The 20,002-nt window shown below is 44.6% G+C and overlaps 1 protein-coding gene across 2 annotated transcripts in view; it reads right to left on the bottom strand.

Annotated features, from left to right (window-relative positions):
• EGFLAM (EGF like, fibronectin type III and laminin G domains) overlaps positions 1–15,341 on the bottom strand; it is a 185,776-nt gene extending 170,435 nt beyond the window's left edge. The window contains exon 1 of one of the 2 annotated variants that reach the window (XM_078445081.2): positions 14,582–15,341. In XM_078445081.2, coding sequence (XP_078301207.2) covers positions 14,582–14,678 — 97 coding nt within the window. In that variant the 5' untranslated portion in view covers positions 14,679–15,341. The remainder of the gene's footprint in view (positions 1–14,581) is intronic. The other variant, XM_078445082.2, reaches the window with a different exon arrangement.
• Between the last annotated feature and the right edge of the window lie 4,661 nt (positions 15,342–20,002).

Here is a 20,002-nt window from a genome sequence, read left to right as displayed (position 1 = left end):
TGATACTGTCTTATGACACAAATTTCTCCTCAATTTCCCCTTCAGGGTGTCTCCTGGAAGGATTCACTTAAAAGCATGCAATGGGGGTAATTCCACATGGGAATTCTGATCCTGTACAATGTTACTCTTTTCTCTGCCCTGACACCCCTGGCTATCTACCTGTGGGTCTCAGTGTCTTAGAAGATGGTGCCTCTCACAGATTCTATAGTACAGAGCTAACCAGGAGGAGCCAAGAAGGTAGCTTGGGCCACGACTGAGCAGCAGGAGCAAGCTTTTCACAGCTCATTTGTTTCTCTGGACGTGGCACTGTTTTAGGAGCCTGAGCTGAGGGCTCTTTACCTCCAACCATATAAGCAAAGACCACATTTGAAAGGAAAGAAGAGCTAGTCAATGAAAGCAGAAGTTGCACATAAGAGTCTCTACCTACTCCCGGGTCACAGAGGTGGTGGGGTCTCACAGACACAGCATTGGGCCACAGGTCAAAAGCCTTGGGTCCTCATGCTCATTCTGCCACTAACTAGATGCATGATCTCAGGCCAGTGACTTACCTTCACTAGACCATACAGAGTTAAGACAGCTACCCGTCAGGTCCCTCCTTGTGCTAAAATTCAGGGTTTCTATGATGCCGGCCTTAGGAGGCTATGCTGTCACTACCAATGCCTGGTATACAGCAAGTACTACATAAATTTGGGCAATCGTCATTGTTTTGTGAAAGCAAGATGCACGCCTTTAAATGCAAATGGAGTTACCTAGAAGCAAATTCTAAACGGAGCATACTCATAAGTAGTGAAGGCTCTAACTCCTATTGGCCTTCTCAATTAGTCCTCAGGCAGGACAACTCTGAACCATGTGTTCTGGACCAGTTCCTCCAGTTTCTCCCACCAGTTGAAGCTCTATCATCTATAATGTAACCCGCTTGCCAAGAAAACCTTCAGGACTCTCCTCTCAGTAGACAGTCTCACTCCCCCACGCTCCTGTTTTCAGCTTTTGTTTTGTTCTGTTTACCTTTCAGATAAACTATTTGTATTCAACTCTTTGTCTGTTACTGGGGAATCCAAACCAAGACAAAGGGGGTAGCCTAATTAATTCTTTTAAGTTTGAATGATAAGCATTTTCAGTTCAGTTCCACTCATCGGTAGAATATCAGATACAAATAGCCAAGAAACCAGAACAGAGTCTAAAAAATATCAAAAGCCTAAAAACCAGCAACAAACCTAAAAGAACTGGGAAAAAGTCCAAGCTTCCCATTGTCTTTTCCCTTGAGATCAAATTCCCTGGAGTTATAAGAGGTTAGATTTGGTTCATGGTGATTTTCTCAAGAAATGAAGAATGATCCTCCCTTCATTTCCTATGTGTTCTAGAAAGCTCTGGGTTCCTAGAATTTCTACTAGGGGTCATGAATATCACTGCGATCATTTCTCAACACCACACAGCAATGTATAGGTTGGTCTCAATATGCTCTTTCTTACACAAGCCAGCAGATTTGGGCCCAGAGAACAAGCTCATCCTCAAAAAGATCAAGGTTCCTGTTACTCTTGCCAGGAATCTACAGCAGGCATCCTTAAGCTAAATCAGACCTGATCCTCAGAGAGATCTGAATGCAAGGTACATACAAATCAAAGCATTATGGTTATGCCTAAGGAGGGAAATCGTAGAAATAGGGCATATATTACAAAGCAGTAGTACCAAAGGTATCAGTTAGAGTCCCAGCAGGAAGAAGAATTTACTTAATTAAAAAAGATTTTAATTAAAAGACTACTTACAGAGATGTGAGCTGCTTTAAGGGACAGCGAGGGATACTGATGGCAACCCAGAGCCCAGCACTCCAGAAGTGTTGCCATTACGCCATGAAAATGCGTGTGGAGAAAAAACAGGGGCGGAAAATTCAAGTGGAGAAAAACCAGGTTACTGGAGCTGGCCAGGGCCAGGATCCATGAAGGGGCAGGAGCGGTGGTTTCTGAGAAATGCAATAGCACAGCAGGGGGAATCAGGGAAGAAATACACTGGCTTCTCTCCCCTGCTCCCCCTCATCTCCTTCCAGTGCCTCCCATTGGCTGAACCCTGGGGGGGGGGGGGGGGGGGAAGCAAAAGGCACTGCAATCTGAGTAATGCCTTAAGGAGCCCCTCAGGGCAAGGAGGGGGGCAGAGATGAGAGGGAGTGGATGTGGGGTGAGGGGTAGGACAAAGATGAAAAACCCCAGGGTGTGTGGGTGCACAGCACAATATGCTGGAATCTGTCTTCATGGGTAAAACTCTGTAGTCGTTGTTTATTTAATACTCAGTTCACCCTTTCCACCCCTTGATTATGAAAATATTCAACATACAGAAAAGTGAGTTTTCCAGTGAACATGTATTCACTCACCACATGGATTCCACCATTGACATTTTATTACTTGCTTTATCGCATATGTATCCAACAATCTACCCCTTCTCCATCCATCAGGGCATCTTATTTTTAATGTACTTCAAAGTAAATTTCATATATCAGTAAGCTTCCCCCTAAATACTTTGGCAGTATATCATTTATTTAGTTCAATTTTAATTGCTACTACAATGCAACTTATTTTCAGCTCTACGCTCTCTCCATATATATATCCAAATCATATATATGCATATACATATATACATATGGAAGTCAACCGGTGAATGGGTCAATCAATTAAATGGGTCAATCAATGGGTCAATCAACCAAACTCTGTAAGCTGCTTTTGGTTGGGCTGCCCAGGGGCATTCATTTTATCAGGCATGTTGGTCCTTGCAAAACAAAGACTGGAAAAACCTTTGCAAACACTCCAGCTTTTGGTTGCTTTACTTTCCAGGGATTACAGAATTGATCTTCCTAAGCAAGCCAGGGCCAGCACAATAAAACTGAAGAAGAATGTTGAAGAACTTGAGTACTGTTTTCCTCCCGACCTCACAGTCAGATCTCATTACGAGAGAAGGACTGGCTTTATCCCTTCTCCCGCAACCTGACCTTTTCAATCATGCCACCAATGCCATTCCCACACAGCCTCATTTTCCTTCGGTTTTAAAGACAGGTGGGGGAAGGAGGGGAATTGAACACTGGACTGTTAACTCCTCCTCCCCCACTATCTTTTGATGTACCAGTAAATGGTATTATTGCCTTTGCTTCTTAACCTTCCAAGACATGATAAAAAACAGATCTGAGGCAGCCCTGCATGTTACTTCAAACTCTACCTGTTCTCCATGTATGGAAAATGACATATTTCACAATTTGGACTCGATCAGACACTCCTTAAGAACCCACAATTCCAATAGCCTTTGGCAGCACATAGGTAGGATTTAAATTACATACTGCTGCAGACTGAGTGCTGAGATATTTCCTTCTCTAAACCAGACTGCAGTGCGGGTTTTCAAATGTCTGCTCAGGTTGAGCAAAACTGTTGGCACATGGAAGTGACACCTCTCCTGTATTGTGCTGGAGGGAGGAAATGAATTCGGGAGCGGGGAGCAGAATCAAATTAATCACACGACGTAAAAAGGTGTTTGCCCACAACAAGGCCATCTCTTTCCATTCCACAGCTGCCTGGGGAAGGCCAACTGCATGCAAGACACTCCACCAGGCGATGGAGGGGACCCACAGGTGAAAGATGTCATAGTGCTTTCCTCAACAAAGTTACAAATCTAATAGAAGGCATGAGTCAGGCACACCGATAACATAATACAACAGAGAATGGGAGAAAACAGAAATGGATCCTGGCTGGGAGGGAACATGAAGACTTCACAGAACGGGGCAACTGAGCCATGCTTTGAAGGGTCATTGCATTTCCCTGAGCAGAGACGTGGGAAGGATGTTCCAAGGAGGCAGATCAGCATGTCGACAGGCTCATATTGGAAAAACGAAGAAGTAGACTATAGAATAGCAAATAATCTAGTTTGGCTGGAATACAGGTTGTGTATTCAGTGAGAAGACAGGAAAAGTAAGTTGGAGCCATATTGTGACAGACCTTGGATGTTCAGCTTTAGAGTTTGGAAGGCAGCAGGGAGCCAGAAAAGAATATTAAACACAAGAGTGACAGGATTAGAACTGCATTTTAGGAAGATTATTCTGGCAGAGAGCATGGTTGACTCAAAATGGGGAGAGAATAGATATCATAGAAATAGCATCTTTTATACTTATTCTCTTAATACCACAGTAAAGAAGGTAGCTAAGGAAACTTTTTGTTTATATTCTAACTGCAAATAGCCTCTTTTTGGGTAAGGAGCCATACAGCTGATATATGAAAATCTGTTACTACTCTAGTAGCTATATATAATTTTGATATATGATCTTGATTCTTTCGTCTCGGTTTTATACAAAGCCCAAAATGGATGTTGGCTATTTTTATTAAACTCTAAGCCACTTCCAGATCTTTCATCGATAACATGATCTTTATGACTAATCTAGATACCAAGAGTCATCATTTAACAACATAAACTCCAAGAATCTATAATATAAAATTAAGGAAATGAAACCATTTTCAATTCCATTTTCATGGGAGCCTAACTAAACTCAATTATACATCTGTGTCAATGTTGTCAATATTTGAGGCCTCTCGAGTATGAAAAAGCTACGATCTCCACCGCTGTACAAACTCTACAAATTGTAATGAATCAAATTAATATGGACTAACTCTGGAGTGTAATTATGTACCAAACGTCTAAGTGCTTTCCTAGGTGCATTTCCAGAAATCATCTCATTTATTCATCACACAGAACCTTTGTGGCAGGTACTATGAGCCTTAAGTTTCAGATGGAAATCTAAGGAATAAAGAAATTAAGTTCTCTATCTGGAATCAGACAAGAATAAACTTGAAAACTAGGATTCAAACCCAGGTCTGTTTACTGGATTCTCGTTATAATTGCTCGAAGCTGAAGGGGTGTGTGTTATGTGTGTAGGTTGTAACCACAGCCCATGAATTACTTTAAAACAGCTAACAGAGGAATGCTTCTTTTTTCAAACTAATGGTTTATTTAACTACACTAATTAGGAACTCTTAGAATATCACAGAGCTGTTTAAGAAACCAACAGCAAGTCTTGAGACTTGAATGATAAACCTTGAAATACACCACGTTGAAGGTCTAGCAAACATCATTTGCCACTAAAGAAAATGGCTAAACAGTACAGGAATGGAAAGCTTCAAGGCCAGGCTGAGTCCTCTGAGTGGTCCCCGAGACCCCAAAAGGGTCTTCTTGGGGAGACATCTTGGGGGACTCTGGAGCTAGCCTCCAGCTACCACAGTTGTTTCTCGATTGTAAATAGCCCCTCAGTCACCGTGTACTTGACAAAATGCACAACTAACCAGCCAGGAGTATGACTGTACCAGTACCAGATCATTCTACATGGTGTCCTGCGACATGCACTGGAGCCTTTGCAAGTGAAGAGTGGCAAGTCTTGGTAAGTTTCCTCCTGACTGCATGTCATGACTGCAGAGCTGCTCAGGCATGTTGTAGTGATCAGGTTTTTATCTGTTAGCTGCAGGAATACCTCTGGAATGCTGGGAAGCAACAAGGGCTAGGGGCTGGATGACCTAGGTTCATGTCCTGGCTATGCCTACTTCCTCTTTGCTAAGTCATCTGCTCTGGACTTCCCAATAGAAATGATCAAATGAGATCATTTCGATGAAAGTGTTTTAGGAAGTGCAGTGGTTCAATAAATGTATCAATTTATTTTTGTTGGGATCAGTCCACACCATCTTCGTCCCATCAAAGCAGGCTGTGGTGTCTAAAAACTGATTTTTATATTTTAAGATGTGTATCTCACTGAATAAATTATCCTACCATGAATAGTCCTTTTTGTTATGGGACACAAATAGAAGGAGCTTCCAGAAAACTATAGGGAAATCACTGGAGTTCTGGTTGATGTGCCTTAGAAATTTACTCTATTTAACCAACTGGATAGTTATTTTACTTTTTAAAAGGGATTAGTTTTACTTTTCGTAAAATGGACAAAAAAAAGTGGCAACAAATAGCATATATTCACGCAAACATATACCCATTTTTGCATCCTTTTGCAAACCAATCTAAGTCAATTTGACTGCTTAGTGTTTAGGATCTTTTGTTAAATTATGATGATTTCCAACACATAGATAGATGGTAGCCATCTGCTTTTCAGCCAGACTGCACACTATAATGGATGTAAATTCTAGGCCAAGTTCTGCCACGTACACAAATATTCGTTGGCAAGAGGTCACCAAAATTCTCATAAACTTTACTCTTTTAACATCCCTTGTCTATGGGTTTAGAAACTCCAAAGGACTGCTTCAGAAACTATCCACCACATCGGGTCACTTTCTTCCGGTGCACGTGGCCAAACTATGCTTCCCAGCCTCCTTACAGTTAGGTGGGAGCCACAGGACCAGGTTCTGGCCTGGCAAGTAAAAATCTCCCACAGGGGCCTTCCTTTTCTTTTCCTTCCATGATAGCTTGGAAGCCCATTCTAAAGACGATGGCATTCCAAGACAGAGGACACAGGGAAAGAATGACTCAGGTCTCCAAGTCACACTTGGAGGGGAGCAGTCCAGGAGAGCTTGCCCGACAAGGAGCATCCACTTTGGACCTACAAGTAAATAAAAAATAAATCTTGTGTTAAGCCACTGAGATTTGGGGTTGTTACAGCGGCAAGCACCTTGCTGAGGCAGGTACATCAACATTTTAATGGCGGAATCAGCAAATCATCTAGGGGAGCAGGCAAATGAGTCTACTGTTGAAGTGAGCAAAATCTAGGACTGAATGAAGCTTTAGCCCAACTCTAAAGCGGCTGGACTGTTGGGTTTAGTGCTTCCTATTCTTTTTCCATTCAAAAAATAGAGGGACATGTATGATCTTTCTAGCTATTCACATATTTCACCAGTGGAAACATTATTTCTAACATAATTTATGCTAGTTAACAAAACCTCTAGATTGGATTTTTGCTAATACTTATTTTCATGTATTTCCCAAGTCACTTTTGAGAGTGGACTTTAAAAGTTCAAGTGGTAACTCCCTAGCCCTGGAGTGTGGGTTTCTGCCTAGCAAGAGATCAAGTTCAAAATATTTAACCACTGGTATGGCACAGGCAGTGAGAGATTAAAATAAAATGTAAAGTCTTATGCAGGAGTGGTACCTTCTATGCCGGATTACTTCAAGTGTTAATTAAGCACCCTTAGGGTAGAGATTAAAGTAATTCACACAATGACTGTTTATACAGAAGTGTTTTAAAAATAAATTACAAGCAATATAACAAGCATCTAATTCACAGCCACCACCCATTTTATTTATTTCTCTGCTCACTCTAAGAATTACAAGCAAAGGATCATGGGACCTATTCCTAAGTGTAAAATTAGATCAATAAAATTAGCCATCTGTCCAAGGAAGGCTCTACACTCAGGTTGTATTTAAGTATTATGTTTCCAATTGCCCAGATGTTACAGAAAAGTGCCTGCTGATACAATTCCTTTTGCACAATGTAAACCATTAACTGGCTAACAGAAACTTATTGTGCCAAGATAAATAAATAGCATTAACATTGCATTAAATCTGATTCGGGATCTTGGGTGCCCTGTCAGCAAACACAAGTGTTAAGATTTAAATTGCTCAGGATTTGCAGAGTCAGATGAAGAAAGAATCTTCAAGTGTCTTCAGGGCAGTGAGGAGGAAGAGACTGGAAACGAGACGAAAGCTTCGGAAAGTATATCTTTGCTTGGCTAGTTGGTAAGGTAATAGTAATTACGATGATTATTGTCGAATGGTAATATCCCATCTTTATCTACTTGCTTCGGCTCTTGCAAAGCACTAGTCTGTTTTATTTCCTTCGATTCTTAAAATAAGCCGGTGGGTTATCTGGGGGGATGCAGGGGCTGCATGGCCAAGGAAATGCAAGAATCATTAATAGGAAAAGAAGAGCCAATGGAGCCTGACCTCTAACATTCCCTGTCATTGGTAGCGGCTCATGAATTACTCCAATCTCCCGATCAATGAGCAAACCTGAACCATTTCTTAACTCCCTAGCTTCACAGAGATTTTCTCCGCTCCCAGTTACACATCAGTCTGGCTAATTCTCGTTTAGAAACAGCTGCTCCCCCTGCGCCCCACACCCTGCAAAACCTCCCCAAGACAATTACCAGGCAAAAATCATCCACCACCCTTGGGGTTACTGTTTCTCAAAGGAATCCATTCAAGCAAGACCACAAACCTGGCAGCTACATTTTCTAAACCAAAAATCAAGGCATGTGGTTGACCAAAGAGTCCTTCTGATATGCCAATTAATTTATCTGAAAAATCTGACAACTAAGTACAAATTAAATCACATGTAATCAATCATATATTAATATGTATGGAAAAGGAACACGAAATCTTAAGTGTCTGTGTTTTCTGCTGTTCCTGGAACATATTCTTTCAGTCACACATATTCATTCTGTTTCTTTTTTTTCCTCTGTCCAGATTAAACAATCCCAGTTTCATAAATATTGCCTTCAGCCTCAGGCTTCTGTGCCTTTTAAACGCTTGAGTACATGTATCGCTAGAAGGATTGCATCCTTCTAGCAACCTTAATGTCAGGTTCCTTCCTCATCTTATTTTTACAGACAAAGAAACTGAGGTTTACCAAGCTAATATAACTTGCCTTACATCATCAAGTAACTAACAAAAAACAGTGTCAGAACTTGAACCCAAATTTGCCAAATATTAAAGTCTGTGCTCTCACCCAAGGAGGAGGCAGCTTTGGAGGCTGAAAGAACAGGTGCAGGGTGGGGGTTGGGAGGGTACAGTGGGTCTGAGGAAAATGGGGGCCGAGGGGCTAGCTACACACAGTTCCATGTGGCTTCTTGTTCATGCCACTACAGGCTTTCCCTCTGTGCAGCCACCTCTCAATGAACGGGCTGGTGGGGGGTGGGGATTTGCCTAGTAGAGATGTTGCTCAGCTATCTTCTGAAGACCACAAGCCCCAAATCTAACCTTCAGAAGACCTGTGGGGTCTAAGGTTACAATACAGACCCAGAGCAATGAGTTGTTGCTGCCAATCACATGTGGTGTGGATGAACAAAAGAAGGAGAGGCTGTCAGTGTCCTGCAGAGTATTTGGGGAGCAGGTGCAGAGGAGAAGGAGGCTGAGAGGAGACTAACCTCTCCTTTGTCACATCTCAAATGGGACCTGCAAATCACCTCAAGTCATCTGAGGTTCTTGTTAAGAAGGCAGATGCCTGTGAGGCACTCCAAGAATTCTTAACCCACATGGAAGGTCAGGAATCACTGGCCTGAGATCTGCAGAGGTCAGATCTGCTCCGAGCCAGCTCTGAAAAGTGCATCCTCTGCTGACAGCGGTTTGACTTGACTTTCCCTTGTGTCCCTTGCTGGCCCGTCCCCACCCCCGATCCCATGAGACTGGGGGGCAAGTAGTGACTAGGACGCAAATGTCTTCCAGCTCGTTTCAAGAAGCTGAAGCCACACTCTGGGGTCTTTCTTCAAAACAGGAGTGGAATCAAAGATGGGTTTGGGGGTGTCCACTACCAAGTGCCATTTAGGCTCTGAGGTACCTCTTATCCTTTTCCCTGTTTCTATCCCTGAAATAGCAGGTATACTTCCCATATCCGCAGTTTGACACCTTATGACCAAAATCAGTGGCAGGGGTCCTGACCAGCTCAAAAGATTTTCTGTTGTGATCATGACATCACATCATTCATTTAGTCGATTGAGAAAAACTAGTCCTGCTCACCGAGTGGGTGTGGCAGGAAGACTCAGGACATCCACAGGACAGCCCAGTGGAAGCTGAGGTCCCACTATGGCCTCAGACGCCCGAGTCCCCATCTTCCCAGAATCTAGTTCTGCGTCACTGGACCCCTTTTGAGCTAGACAGATGGACAACTACTCCCAAAAGGATTCTAAGGTTATGAAAGCCCTGAGCTCAGGGTAAGAAACAAAAAGCAAAAACAAAAAACACCACTCAGTTCCTTTCTGGCCAAGTCACTCTTCCATGAGAAAGAATTCTGAGAAACAAGTACTGCCACATGTTATGTGACATTTACCCCTGACCTTGACCTCTCTGTCCCTTTACCTCACAGAGACTCAAAGGAGAGAGAGAAAGACATGCAGGGGCTTCTTAGAGGAATTAGATATGATGTAGAAACAAATAAGAGGGTAGGAGGGCTAATAAAATGAAAGAGCAGGGGAAATATTTCTGCTACATTGCCTGGACTGCATGGATGCTAGTAGTTAGGTCCTGGGGATACACACACACACACACACACACACACACACAGCATTTATGGGGGGATATATACGTGGCCTTTATGAGCTCCGGTTTTCCCCAAGAAGCCAGACAATCTGGATAGCATTGTAATGAGGTACTTCAGGTTGAAAAGGGACAAGGAGAGACACATAGAAAACATGAGCCCCCAAAGACATGCTTTGAGAAGGGCGCTTGCATGGGAGCCATGAGGTCATAACCAGTCTCTTGCGACTAGCAGGTTGTTCAGATTGGCATGGGGGGAAGTAGAGCTGGAAGATCCATGACCCCTAGCCATTGAACCTCACACTAGCAGCAGCAGAAACCACCTAGAGGCACGTGTATTCACCACCATCAACGAGCAAGATCACTGCCCATGAGCTAACTCCGCTCTTCCAGACTTTTGTTTTTTGCTCTCTGAGTTTCTTTGGATCTTCCTTGTAGTCCGATTTTACAGGCAAGGAAATGCTGAGGAAGCAGAAAGGAAAAGATCAGAGACCCGCATCTCCCTAACGATAGTTCTGGAGCCCCAGCTCTCCTAGGGATGACCTTGAATTCTCAACTCTGACCTGACCTGATCTCACTGACCCTGGAAAGACAGGAGGAAAGGCAGGGCCTTTACGCAGTCCTCCAGCCCCTGTCTCTGTGCCAGAGATTTAATTAACACCATGAGTTACCAATCTGCCTATGGAAACGTGTGTGTGGCTTGATGAGCGCTGGCTCTAGCACATGTGTCTGGATTTCCTTTTCCCATCTTCCTGCTCCACATCAGAAACACAACCGTCTTTCCCGTACTTCCTGGTGAGACTCCGGATAAGGGAGAAGTACCCACTCAAGAGGGCCTGGGTACTAGTTCCGGGTCAGCTTCTGATGTAAAGTTGGACAAGCCCCTTAATCGCCCTCAGCCCAGTCGTAAAATGAGGGCTTTCCATTTCCTTCCAGGTCTATGATTCTAATTCATTATCTGAAAATGAATGAAGGGTATATTGTTTCCACACCATGAAGACCCAGAAGATGACAGTGTCCTATACCCTACCTATCTTCAGAAGCCTCTTTTTTCTACCTCCAGGTACTTGGATGGATCCTCTGGCCCTCCTGAGACTTAGCACCCAGGAGTTCAACAAGAGAAAGGAAGTGGTTCAGCAGCCTGTAAGATTACATCCCCCGATTCTTGTAGATGAGCTCAGTAGACAGTGGCTTCCAGGACTCCCTCTCAGTATATCACTCGCACTGTTATCTTTAAAGGCCTGGGCATGATCCCATGTACAAACATTTAACAGCATTTAACAGGCTCCCCATGCGCAGCAGCAGGGATAACGCCCTCCATCCAGCTCTGTCCATGGGAGCTCCCTGGTTCAGCCAGGAGGAAGATGCCCTCCAAGGCAGGCTGCGTACCCCTGCTAACAGGACTGCTAAGGACTCCCATTCCTGGTCCTGAATATCACAGCCTGAATCCTGTTCCATAACTCACTAGTTGTGTGACCTCGGAAGAGATATTTAATTTTCTCTAAGCCACAACTTCATTTTCAGTCAAACAGAGGTAATAATAGTACCCATCTCACAGAGCTATTGGGTTGATTAAATATCAGTATGTGCCAAGTTCTTAGAACAGTGTAGCAAGCACTTCATTAGAGTTAGTTATTATTATTTAATTTGACTTAACTTAAAAGCTGTCATTTCTTGTTAGTCTCGGCAAATGCAGAGGATTCTTTATTAATGCTCAATCACAGCAGATGAGCTATCTTGGGGTCGAGGGAAAGGCTGCCTACGTCTGACTCAAATTAAACTCATAATTAAACCTGCTACTTGTTTACTTGTTTTTTTTCCCACTAGAGGTAGGTGGGGACGGGGAATTTTCTGGTTGATTTTGAATACAAGACTTCTCTACCAAAGCTGTACTTGTCAAAAGTAGATTTAGAGTCGTTAGGAAACATGCAGGGTCATCTAAAGAAAACAGGACTGGGGGCACCTGGGTGGCTCAGTCAGTTGAGTGTCTGACTCTTGACTTTGGCTCAGGTCATCATCCCAGAGTTGCGGGATCCACGCCACTCAGCGTGGAGTCTGCTTAGGAGTCTCTCCTCTCTCTCCTTCTGCCCTTGTTCTAGCTTGCACTCTCTCTCTCTCTCTCTCTCTCTCTCGCCCTCTCGCTCTCTAAAATAAAAAAAGTAATAATAAAAACAAAAACAAAAAACCAGGACTGTTCCAGTACACCTACATGGCAGTCACACTACCTTCCAAGTACTGCTCACAAACCGATTTCTATTGAGGAAACAAGGTACGAAGAACTCCTATATGGATCCTGGCAGGACTTGCTGGTGTCTGGGGAAGATTACAAATTAGCTGGTTGCTGTTCACATCAGAGCCAAGCAGGGCACATTCAGTTTTTAATCTGGACCAATTTTCCGGATCAAAAACTAGTCTTTCCAAGGGATGTAAATGAGCCCAGGAGAAAATTTTACCCTGAAGTTTATGAAGTAGCTGTCATTTTAATCTGAGCAGCTGTCCAACCTGAAAGCCAGTGTCTGGATAAAATTATAAAGTAATGAAAAGCTCTTCTGGGCTGAACCTAGTCCAAACACCCCCTCTACCTCAAATTTGATGTATTTAATATGCCAAAAATATTTAAAAGATAGAGTTTCCACTATCAAAACCCTATCCATGCTTCAGATAAAACCAAAGAGGCCACAACGGCACATTCATGGCATGAGTATCAGAATGAGATCCTAGATGAACTAGGTAGAAAATATTTTTAGGAGACAAACTACAAAACATAAGAAAGGAAATATGGTAAACCATAGGAGCAGTTTTATACAGGAGACAGTTATGAAATGCTTTTTAAAAAATTCTGCTTAAATGGGTTGAAATCTATCCTTAAAAGAATATTACACACAGTGCTTAAGCTTAAGAACTATAGGTGTAACTATGCGTTATTCAAAAATTGTGACTAGATGGTTTTATGTGAATAAACCCACAGAATACAATTGATCATGATCACTTTAGATGGTGGTCACTTTAGAAGGAAAGTTAGAAAGAAGCCCCTTCATTGAAATCCTTGAAGATGTGTGTACGTGTGCATGTAAGAAGTAAAACAATATAGTATTGCCTTGGACTGCTGCTATTATCTCCAAAATGAATTGAACAGAGGCTATAGAATAGCTCGTAATTTCAGTGCGTTGAAGATTAGGATAATGACTCTAAATTTCAAGGCAGGTAACAAAGCACAGGTAATAGTAGATACAGCTTGAAGAGTGAGTACGTCTCTTGGAGCTGAAAGGCAACAAGTCATGTTTGCAAATGGAAAGACCCTTGAGCAGTGAAAATATTTAAGAAGCCATATGGGAACCGCCAAGATTATTTTCTTTGCCCTCTGATAAATTTCCCCCGGTTGGTCTCTTTCTTATAGAAACGTTATTTGTAAAGACAAACTGCACTTTCTGCAGAGTTTTGCAGACGGCATTCAAGTAAACTTACATTGTTTTCCATTGTTCCTAAGAAGTAATTAATCCCATAAGACAACTTTGCTTACAAAGTAAATTAAAAAAAAAAAAAAAAAAACTCAAAACCAGGAAAACACAGATTTTCCAGAATTCTAAATAAGTCTTAGCAAAGAAGAATAAAAATCGTTATTTGGGAGATAATGTTTAGAACTTTATTGTTTAGGACGTTGTATTTTGAATAATCTCACAACACATACCAAGTCAAAGTAGACAGAAATAGATGAAGAACTTTTTACCCGCATAACTAGAGGAAATGCAGGTTACTGTTTCCAGTTCTCTACAATTCTTTGTAATATCGTACACCATACATCTGTGTTTAAATTGGCGAGCAAACAAAGGAGTTCAAAACATTGGGCACCCCTTTCTGAGAAAATGGCCCCAGAGAGGGAAGCATCCTTAAAAGCAGAGGCGACATCCCTACACACTGCAGGGTAAGGACCAGAGATGGGCATATAGGGAACTCCAGGCAAATCTTCAGACGCTTAACAGGAAATGGCCGGGCCCTGGGCAATATGAATTCAATAAAGATGTTTAGAGACACTGGAGGAGCTGTTTGACTTCTGCACAGTTGCAGTCCTCTGTAATTGAGACAGCATGATCGCTGTCCCTACTCTCAGCTCTCCGTGGTCAAATACAGAGCCCTCCATCTATACTGTGTCTGGAAAACAGATCATTCCTTTAACAAACAAACATCCCTGGAACCGCCTGAGCCGGGGAGAGGGCGAGGTTCGCACCTTTTCTCAGCTTTGGGCAGAGATGGACCCAGTTAAACCGCCGCCGGCCAGGGGAGAGAGGGGCGGTGCGTCGCCCGCTTTGCGTCCTGGCGGGGACCGAGACCCGGGCGCTCCGGGCGTGGTGTCCCCCGAGCGCACTGAGTGCGTTACCTGATTTTCGGAGAGCCGTTCTGAGCGACACTGCGCTGGGTCCGAGGCTGGCAGCCAGGAGCAAGAGCCGGAGCAAGACGCCTCGGATTAAATCCATTTCACCGCGGGCGCCTGCAAAGTTTCACCAAGTCCCGGACGCGCAGAGAAAGGGCGTCTCCTGGGGGACCTGGGGGGGAGGCGGCCCCCGTGGATCCCCTGCCCCGGGTGAGGTGGTGCAGGGCTGAGGGAGGTTGGACTAGGAACGACCGAGGAGTCCAAGGAGGCAGGACAGCAGCCGGGAGGTCGGCGTGCGGGAGTGAAGTCGGCTGCGAGCCGCAGGGCTTTTCCGGGGAGGGGGGCGGGGGCGGCGAAGGAAGCCGACGGGGAGGGACCTGCTAGCCGGGGGAGGGAGGGAGGGAGGCTCGGCCCGCCGGGGGATGGAATTACAATCGAGTGGAAGTGAGAGGGGCAGGCCCTGAGACCATTTACTCTTGGCCCAACTCGGGGACAGGCAGCCCGCCCCTCTCCCTCTAGCGATCCCCCTGGCTCGGCCCTTCCCTGCTGGTGACCTAGATTGGGGCGCTAGGAGGGGCCGACTTCAACCACTAGAGTCTCGCAGGGCAGGAGTTGGGTGACTGTGAGCCCAGGACCCTCTGCTGTGGTTCAGACCCCGAAATCATGCGGCGCCTCCCCGGGCTGTACCCTACTCCTGTTGCTCCCCTCTAGGTCACTTCCACCCAGCTTGGGGACTTTCCCCAACACCTCCAAAGGTTGCTCGGGTCGGTCCAGCGCACTTGGGGGAAGGAGGACAGTCTGCGATTTGCAAGTGGGGGAGGATAAGAGAAGAGGGGGCGGGGCCGACCGAGTCTCGGGCGCTAAGAAGATAAATGGGATTTAAGGCGCGCAGATGGAGAGTGGAGGCCACGCCACTCCATTGGAAACGCGGGGTGGAGATTAGGGCCCAGCGCAGGGGATTGGGGTCCCCTCCCTGGGCAGAGGAAAGCAACTTGAGACCCTCCAGGGGAAGAGATGAAAGTCCAGGTTAAGCCTGGCGTCGGGGTGAGAGATCCTAGCTCAAGCCCCCTGGCGGACGGAGAAGACCCGAGCGGGACACCGCAGCCTCCCTCTGGGCTGGGGTTAGGGGCGGGCGCGAGGTCCGGGCCACTGACTCCACGGGATCTAGGTTCCCGGGTCGGCTCCCTTCTCTGGATTTGCTGCCCTAAGACTCAGTAAAATACGCCTTTTCCCGGGTTTCCTGGTGGCACTGCGAGAGGGGGGACCCCGAGACTCAAGTCAAGTTACACACACTGGCGTGCTGATCTTCAAGCCAGCGAGAAGAGAAAGCAGATACAATAAATAAACCAAGAAAACAGTCTTCGCCAGTCCCTGGGGAAAGATCAAAGGCCTTAGGAAGTGCCCCGCAGAGGGAGACAGTGGCTGCTGGCTGGGAGGACCTTGCACCTTCTCCACCCTGCGGTCCTGCGGAGGCTCCTGGGTGTCCTGGCCCTTCATTGTTAACCTAGGTTTCGGAGAGCCAGAGGGAAGGGCATTGATAGCTGATATCTGTCAGCTGATAGCTGAGAGCTGCTAGCTCTCCCCGCCCCCGAAGGTTTCTCCTCCTCTTTTTAGGAATGAATATCCCATGGCTAGAGGGTTTATAATGAGCCCAATCTTGTTTGTTTGCCAAGCTTGAGAATATGTTCCCTTGGCCTTCTCCCGCGCCCGACTGCCCGTAATAAATTCAAGTCCACTCTGACTTGAGTATTTGGAAGTCTTAGCTGTGACACCTGAGCTTGTCCTTTTATGCAGAGCTAGAGTAGAAAAGTCAAACAGACTGTGTTCTTCACTTCCAAGGTGATAACAATGCCGTGTTTGAAAGCCAGGCAATGTGACTGCCCCCAGGACTGCTAGGCTCAAAAGTAGCAGAATCATAGACCCTTGGGATTGCGGGGGCGGGGGGGGGGGGGGGGGGGCGCCCCAGAGGTTATCCAGGCTCTGCCCCCATTCCCTGCAGAAATCTGCTCTCAGCGTCTTTGGCAGGTCATTCCCCTGTGTTTAAACTCCACCTGTGACAGAGAGACCCTACCTCACCACCGCCCCGAAAGTTGTTGGATAGTTCTCTTTATGAGAAAGTGATTTTTTATATCAGAGCTAGGGTGATACCAGGAACAAAGCAAGTGTTACCAGGAAGAGAGCTTCCAGGTTGGTTCCACTCTTTCCCACTTAAAAATAATTCTCCCTGATCTAAAAATTGGAAGTAATACTAACCACTATATGGCTAACGTGTATATAATACCTACCGGGTAACACACCCTCTCTGAAGTGCTTTATAATCCCAATAACAACCACACCAGGTAAGTATTATTAGTATTACCCCTTTGACAGATAAGGAAACTAAGGCATGAAAAAGTTAAGTAACTTTCTCAAAATCATGCAGCTCCCAAGAAACAGAGCTTCAGCTGACTCTGGTCTAGTCCCAGAGTCCAGGAGTTTAAGGAGACCGAGGGGGAGCAGACAGAAAAGCAGACCAAGAATCACAAGCTCTTGGTGTGTAATCTCAGGCTCTGCCCACAGTGTACCTTGGTAAAATGAAGGGGCTGGATGAAGTCATTGCTATCTCCCAGGTTTTGCTTCCTCTTCATCATCTGATGAACAGCACCATCTAGTCCAAGACATTTTTTGCTCTGAATGTGCCTTTTAAAAGACATAAACAAACTGTCCGTTGTAAATTTTGCAAGCCCGAGTTTCACCCTTCTTGCATACCTTCGACCTCCATGGGATGATGGAGGTGCCCATATCACCTCCTCATCCCTGGCATGGGCTCCCTTCCGTCTCTTGCAGATGGCTACAGGTGATTGGGAAGCTGGCTTGGGGTCTTCAGAGTCCCCACTTGTTTCTTCCTTGTGAGATCACCTTCAATTATATTATTATATTTTACTTTCGAGTGCCCCCAAATGCTCTGGGTCCTCAGGCCTTTGGATTAGACCTTCTTGGGATCAGCTTGTTACAAATCTAGGGAACACCTTAGAGAGAAGTTATTTCCTTCCTTTGAGAGTCAAATCACATCCTCCAAGGTTCCCTCTCCTTCCAGTTGGACAACCAGTTTGTGGCATTTATAAATCTGACAAAAGATAAATAGACACTTGCCTTTCACTTCCTTCCTGCCTTCTGGGAGGAGAGGAACTAGAGAGGGCAAAGAGGCTTTGAATGTTTCATTTTTAAAAATCTGTTCAAATTCACCAGAGGTTTAAACTCAATTAATAAGGTCACCAGCAGAAGAGTGACCTGCCTGCTTTGCTCAATATCGTGGGAGAAGAGTCTGACCTTTGCTCCACGGAATGGATTCAGAGGGTGTTCAGATGAAACAAAGACAAACTTACCAATGACAGAATGTTGAGGAAGTCCTAACACAGGATTCAGGAAAAGCAGCCAATAATTAACGTTAGGTCTAATTCATTTTTTTTTGAAGAGGTTCTATGTACACATAAAATTTGAAATATGCAGAGTGTATGGTGAAAAATAAGTTTCCTTTCACCCAGCCTCTCCCAGAAGCAACCACTGTTATCAGTTTCTCGTGCATCCTTTCAGACATACTCTATGAACATACAAGCACGCACATATACTTGACACAAACAGGAGCAATTCGTACATGCTTTTTAACCTGAAAATCCACCCAAATCAGCAGATAGAGATCTGTCTCCCTCTTACTGACTGCTGAACATTCTGTTGTGTGACGTACAATTTATTTGTGCTCTCCTTATTGTTTCCCATGGCGCTATTATGGACAATACTGCAGTGAATGACCTTGAATAACAGTTTGCACATGTTATAATAGACTGTAGGGCACACTTCTAGACTAGCCATTGCTCAGCAGAAGGGTAAATGCCTTTTCATTTTGACGATTTGGCAAAATTGCCTCCCTAGGAGAGCATACAAATTTACACCCCCACAAGTGATATGTAAGCCTATTTCCACAAACTCTCATCAACACAGTATCTTATCAAACTAGAACTGTATATTACTTACATATATGTTACATGTTTTAATCATCACTCAACATATAAAGAAAAGTAAAGCAAACCAATGAATCATAGCCAAGTGAGTACACTTATATAACTACCACCCAGATCGAGAGCAAGAAAACTGCCTGCACGTCCAGTAATCCTTCCTCACACTTCCTCTCCAGATGCGTATGTTCTTCAGGAAGGATGAGAAGAGTTCAGACCTCCCATTTAAATACACAAACGAAAATTAAAGTTACACAAATAAAATACACAAATGAAAATAAATCAGTGAAAAATGTAAGCATCCCTCATCCCCAATATGAAATAAGCATTAATCGAGATTTGATCCCACTACATGCAAGGCTCTGTACAGAGAAGAGGAAGACTATAGGAAGGAAAATACAACAATGCCTTCTGCACTCGAAAAGACAGTTGAGAGAAGAGAGTTGCATAGTCAACTTCTCCACCAAGCAGAACAAAAAGGACACTAGATAAGAGTGCCAACAACATGCTGTTGGTGTGACAAGGGAGGAAAACCCTGTATTACAAACGATAACCTATGTAGCAATATACTGTAAAAGATAGCCTTCGACCTCATGAATGTATTTCCTTTTTCTTAAGTTTATTTATTTATTTTGAGAGAGACAGGGACAGCATGAGCAGGAGAGGAACAGAGACAGGGAGAGGGAGAATCCCAAGTAGGCTCCTTACTGTCAGCGCAGAGCCCCAGAACCCAACACAAGGCTTGAATGTCATGAGATCATGACCTGAGCCATAATCAGGAGTCAGATGCTTAACCGATTTAGCCACCCAGGCACCCCATGAGTTTTTTTCTTTTTAAATTTATTTATTTATTTTGAGAGAGAGCTAGAGAATGGGGAGGGGCAGAGAGAGAGGATCCCAAGCAGGCTCTGTGTTGTCAGCATAAAAGCCCAGCGGGGCTTGAACCCACGAACCGTGAGATCATGACCTGAGCTGAAATCAAGAATCGGTCGCTTAATGGACTGAGTCACCCAGGTGCCCCGACCTCATGAATGTTTAAATCATGCTAATATACTTAGTAGGGTTCACCAGGGACAGGACTGGAGTTACAAGGCTAAATTACCTGGTATTCCCAAATCTGTCCTTCCTTCTGCATACATTTCTGAAAGCATAAATTAAAAATGACTGGGGAGGGGCGCCTGGGTGGCTCAGTCAGTTGAGCGGCCGACTTCGGCTCAGGTCATGATCTCGCGGTCCGCGAGTTCAAGCCCCGCGTTGGGCTCTGTGCTGACAGCTCAGAGCCTGGAGCCTGTTTCAGATTCTGTGTCTCCCTCTCTCTGGCCCTCCCCTGTTCATGCTCTGTCTCTCTCTGTCTCAAAAATGAATAAACGTTAAAAAATAAATAAATAAATAAATAAATAAATAAATAAATAAAATAAAAATGACTGGGGAATTA

The sequence above is a fragment of the Panthera onca genome, chromosome A1, assembly GCF_046562875.1.
Source record: "Panthera onca isolate mPanOnc1 chromosome A1, mPanOnc1 haplotype 2, whole genome shotgun sequence".
Classification (NCBI taxonomy): Eukaryota; Metazoa; Chordata; class Mammalia; order Carnivora; family Felidae; genus Panthera; species Panthera onca.
This window is presented reverse-complemented; position numbering and strand designations above follow the sequence as displayed.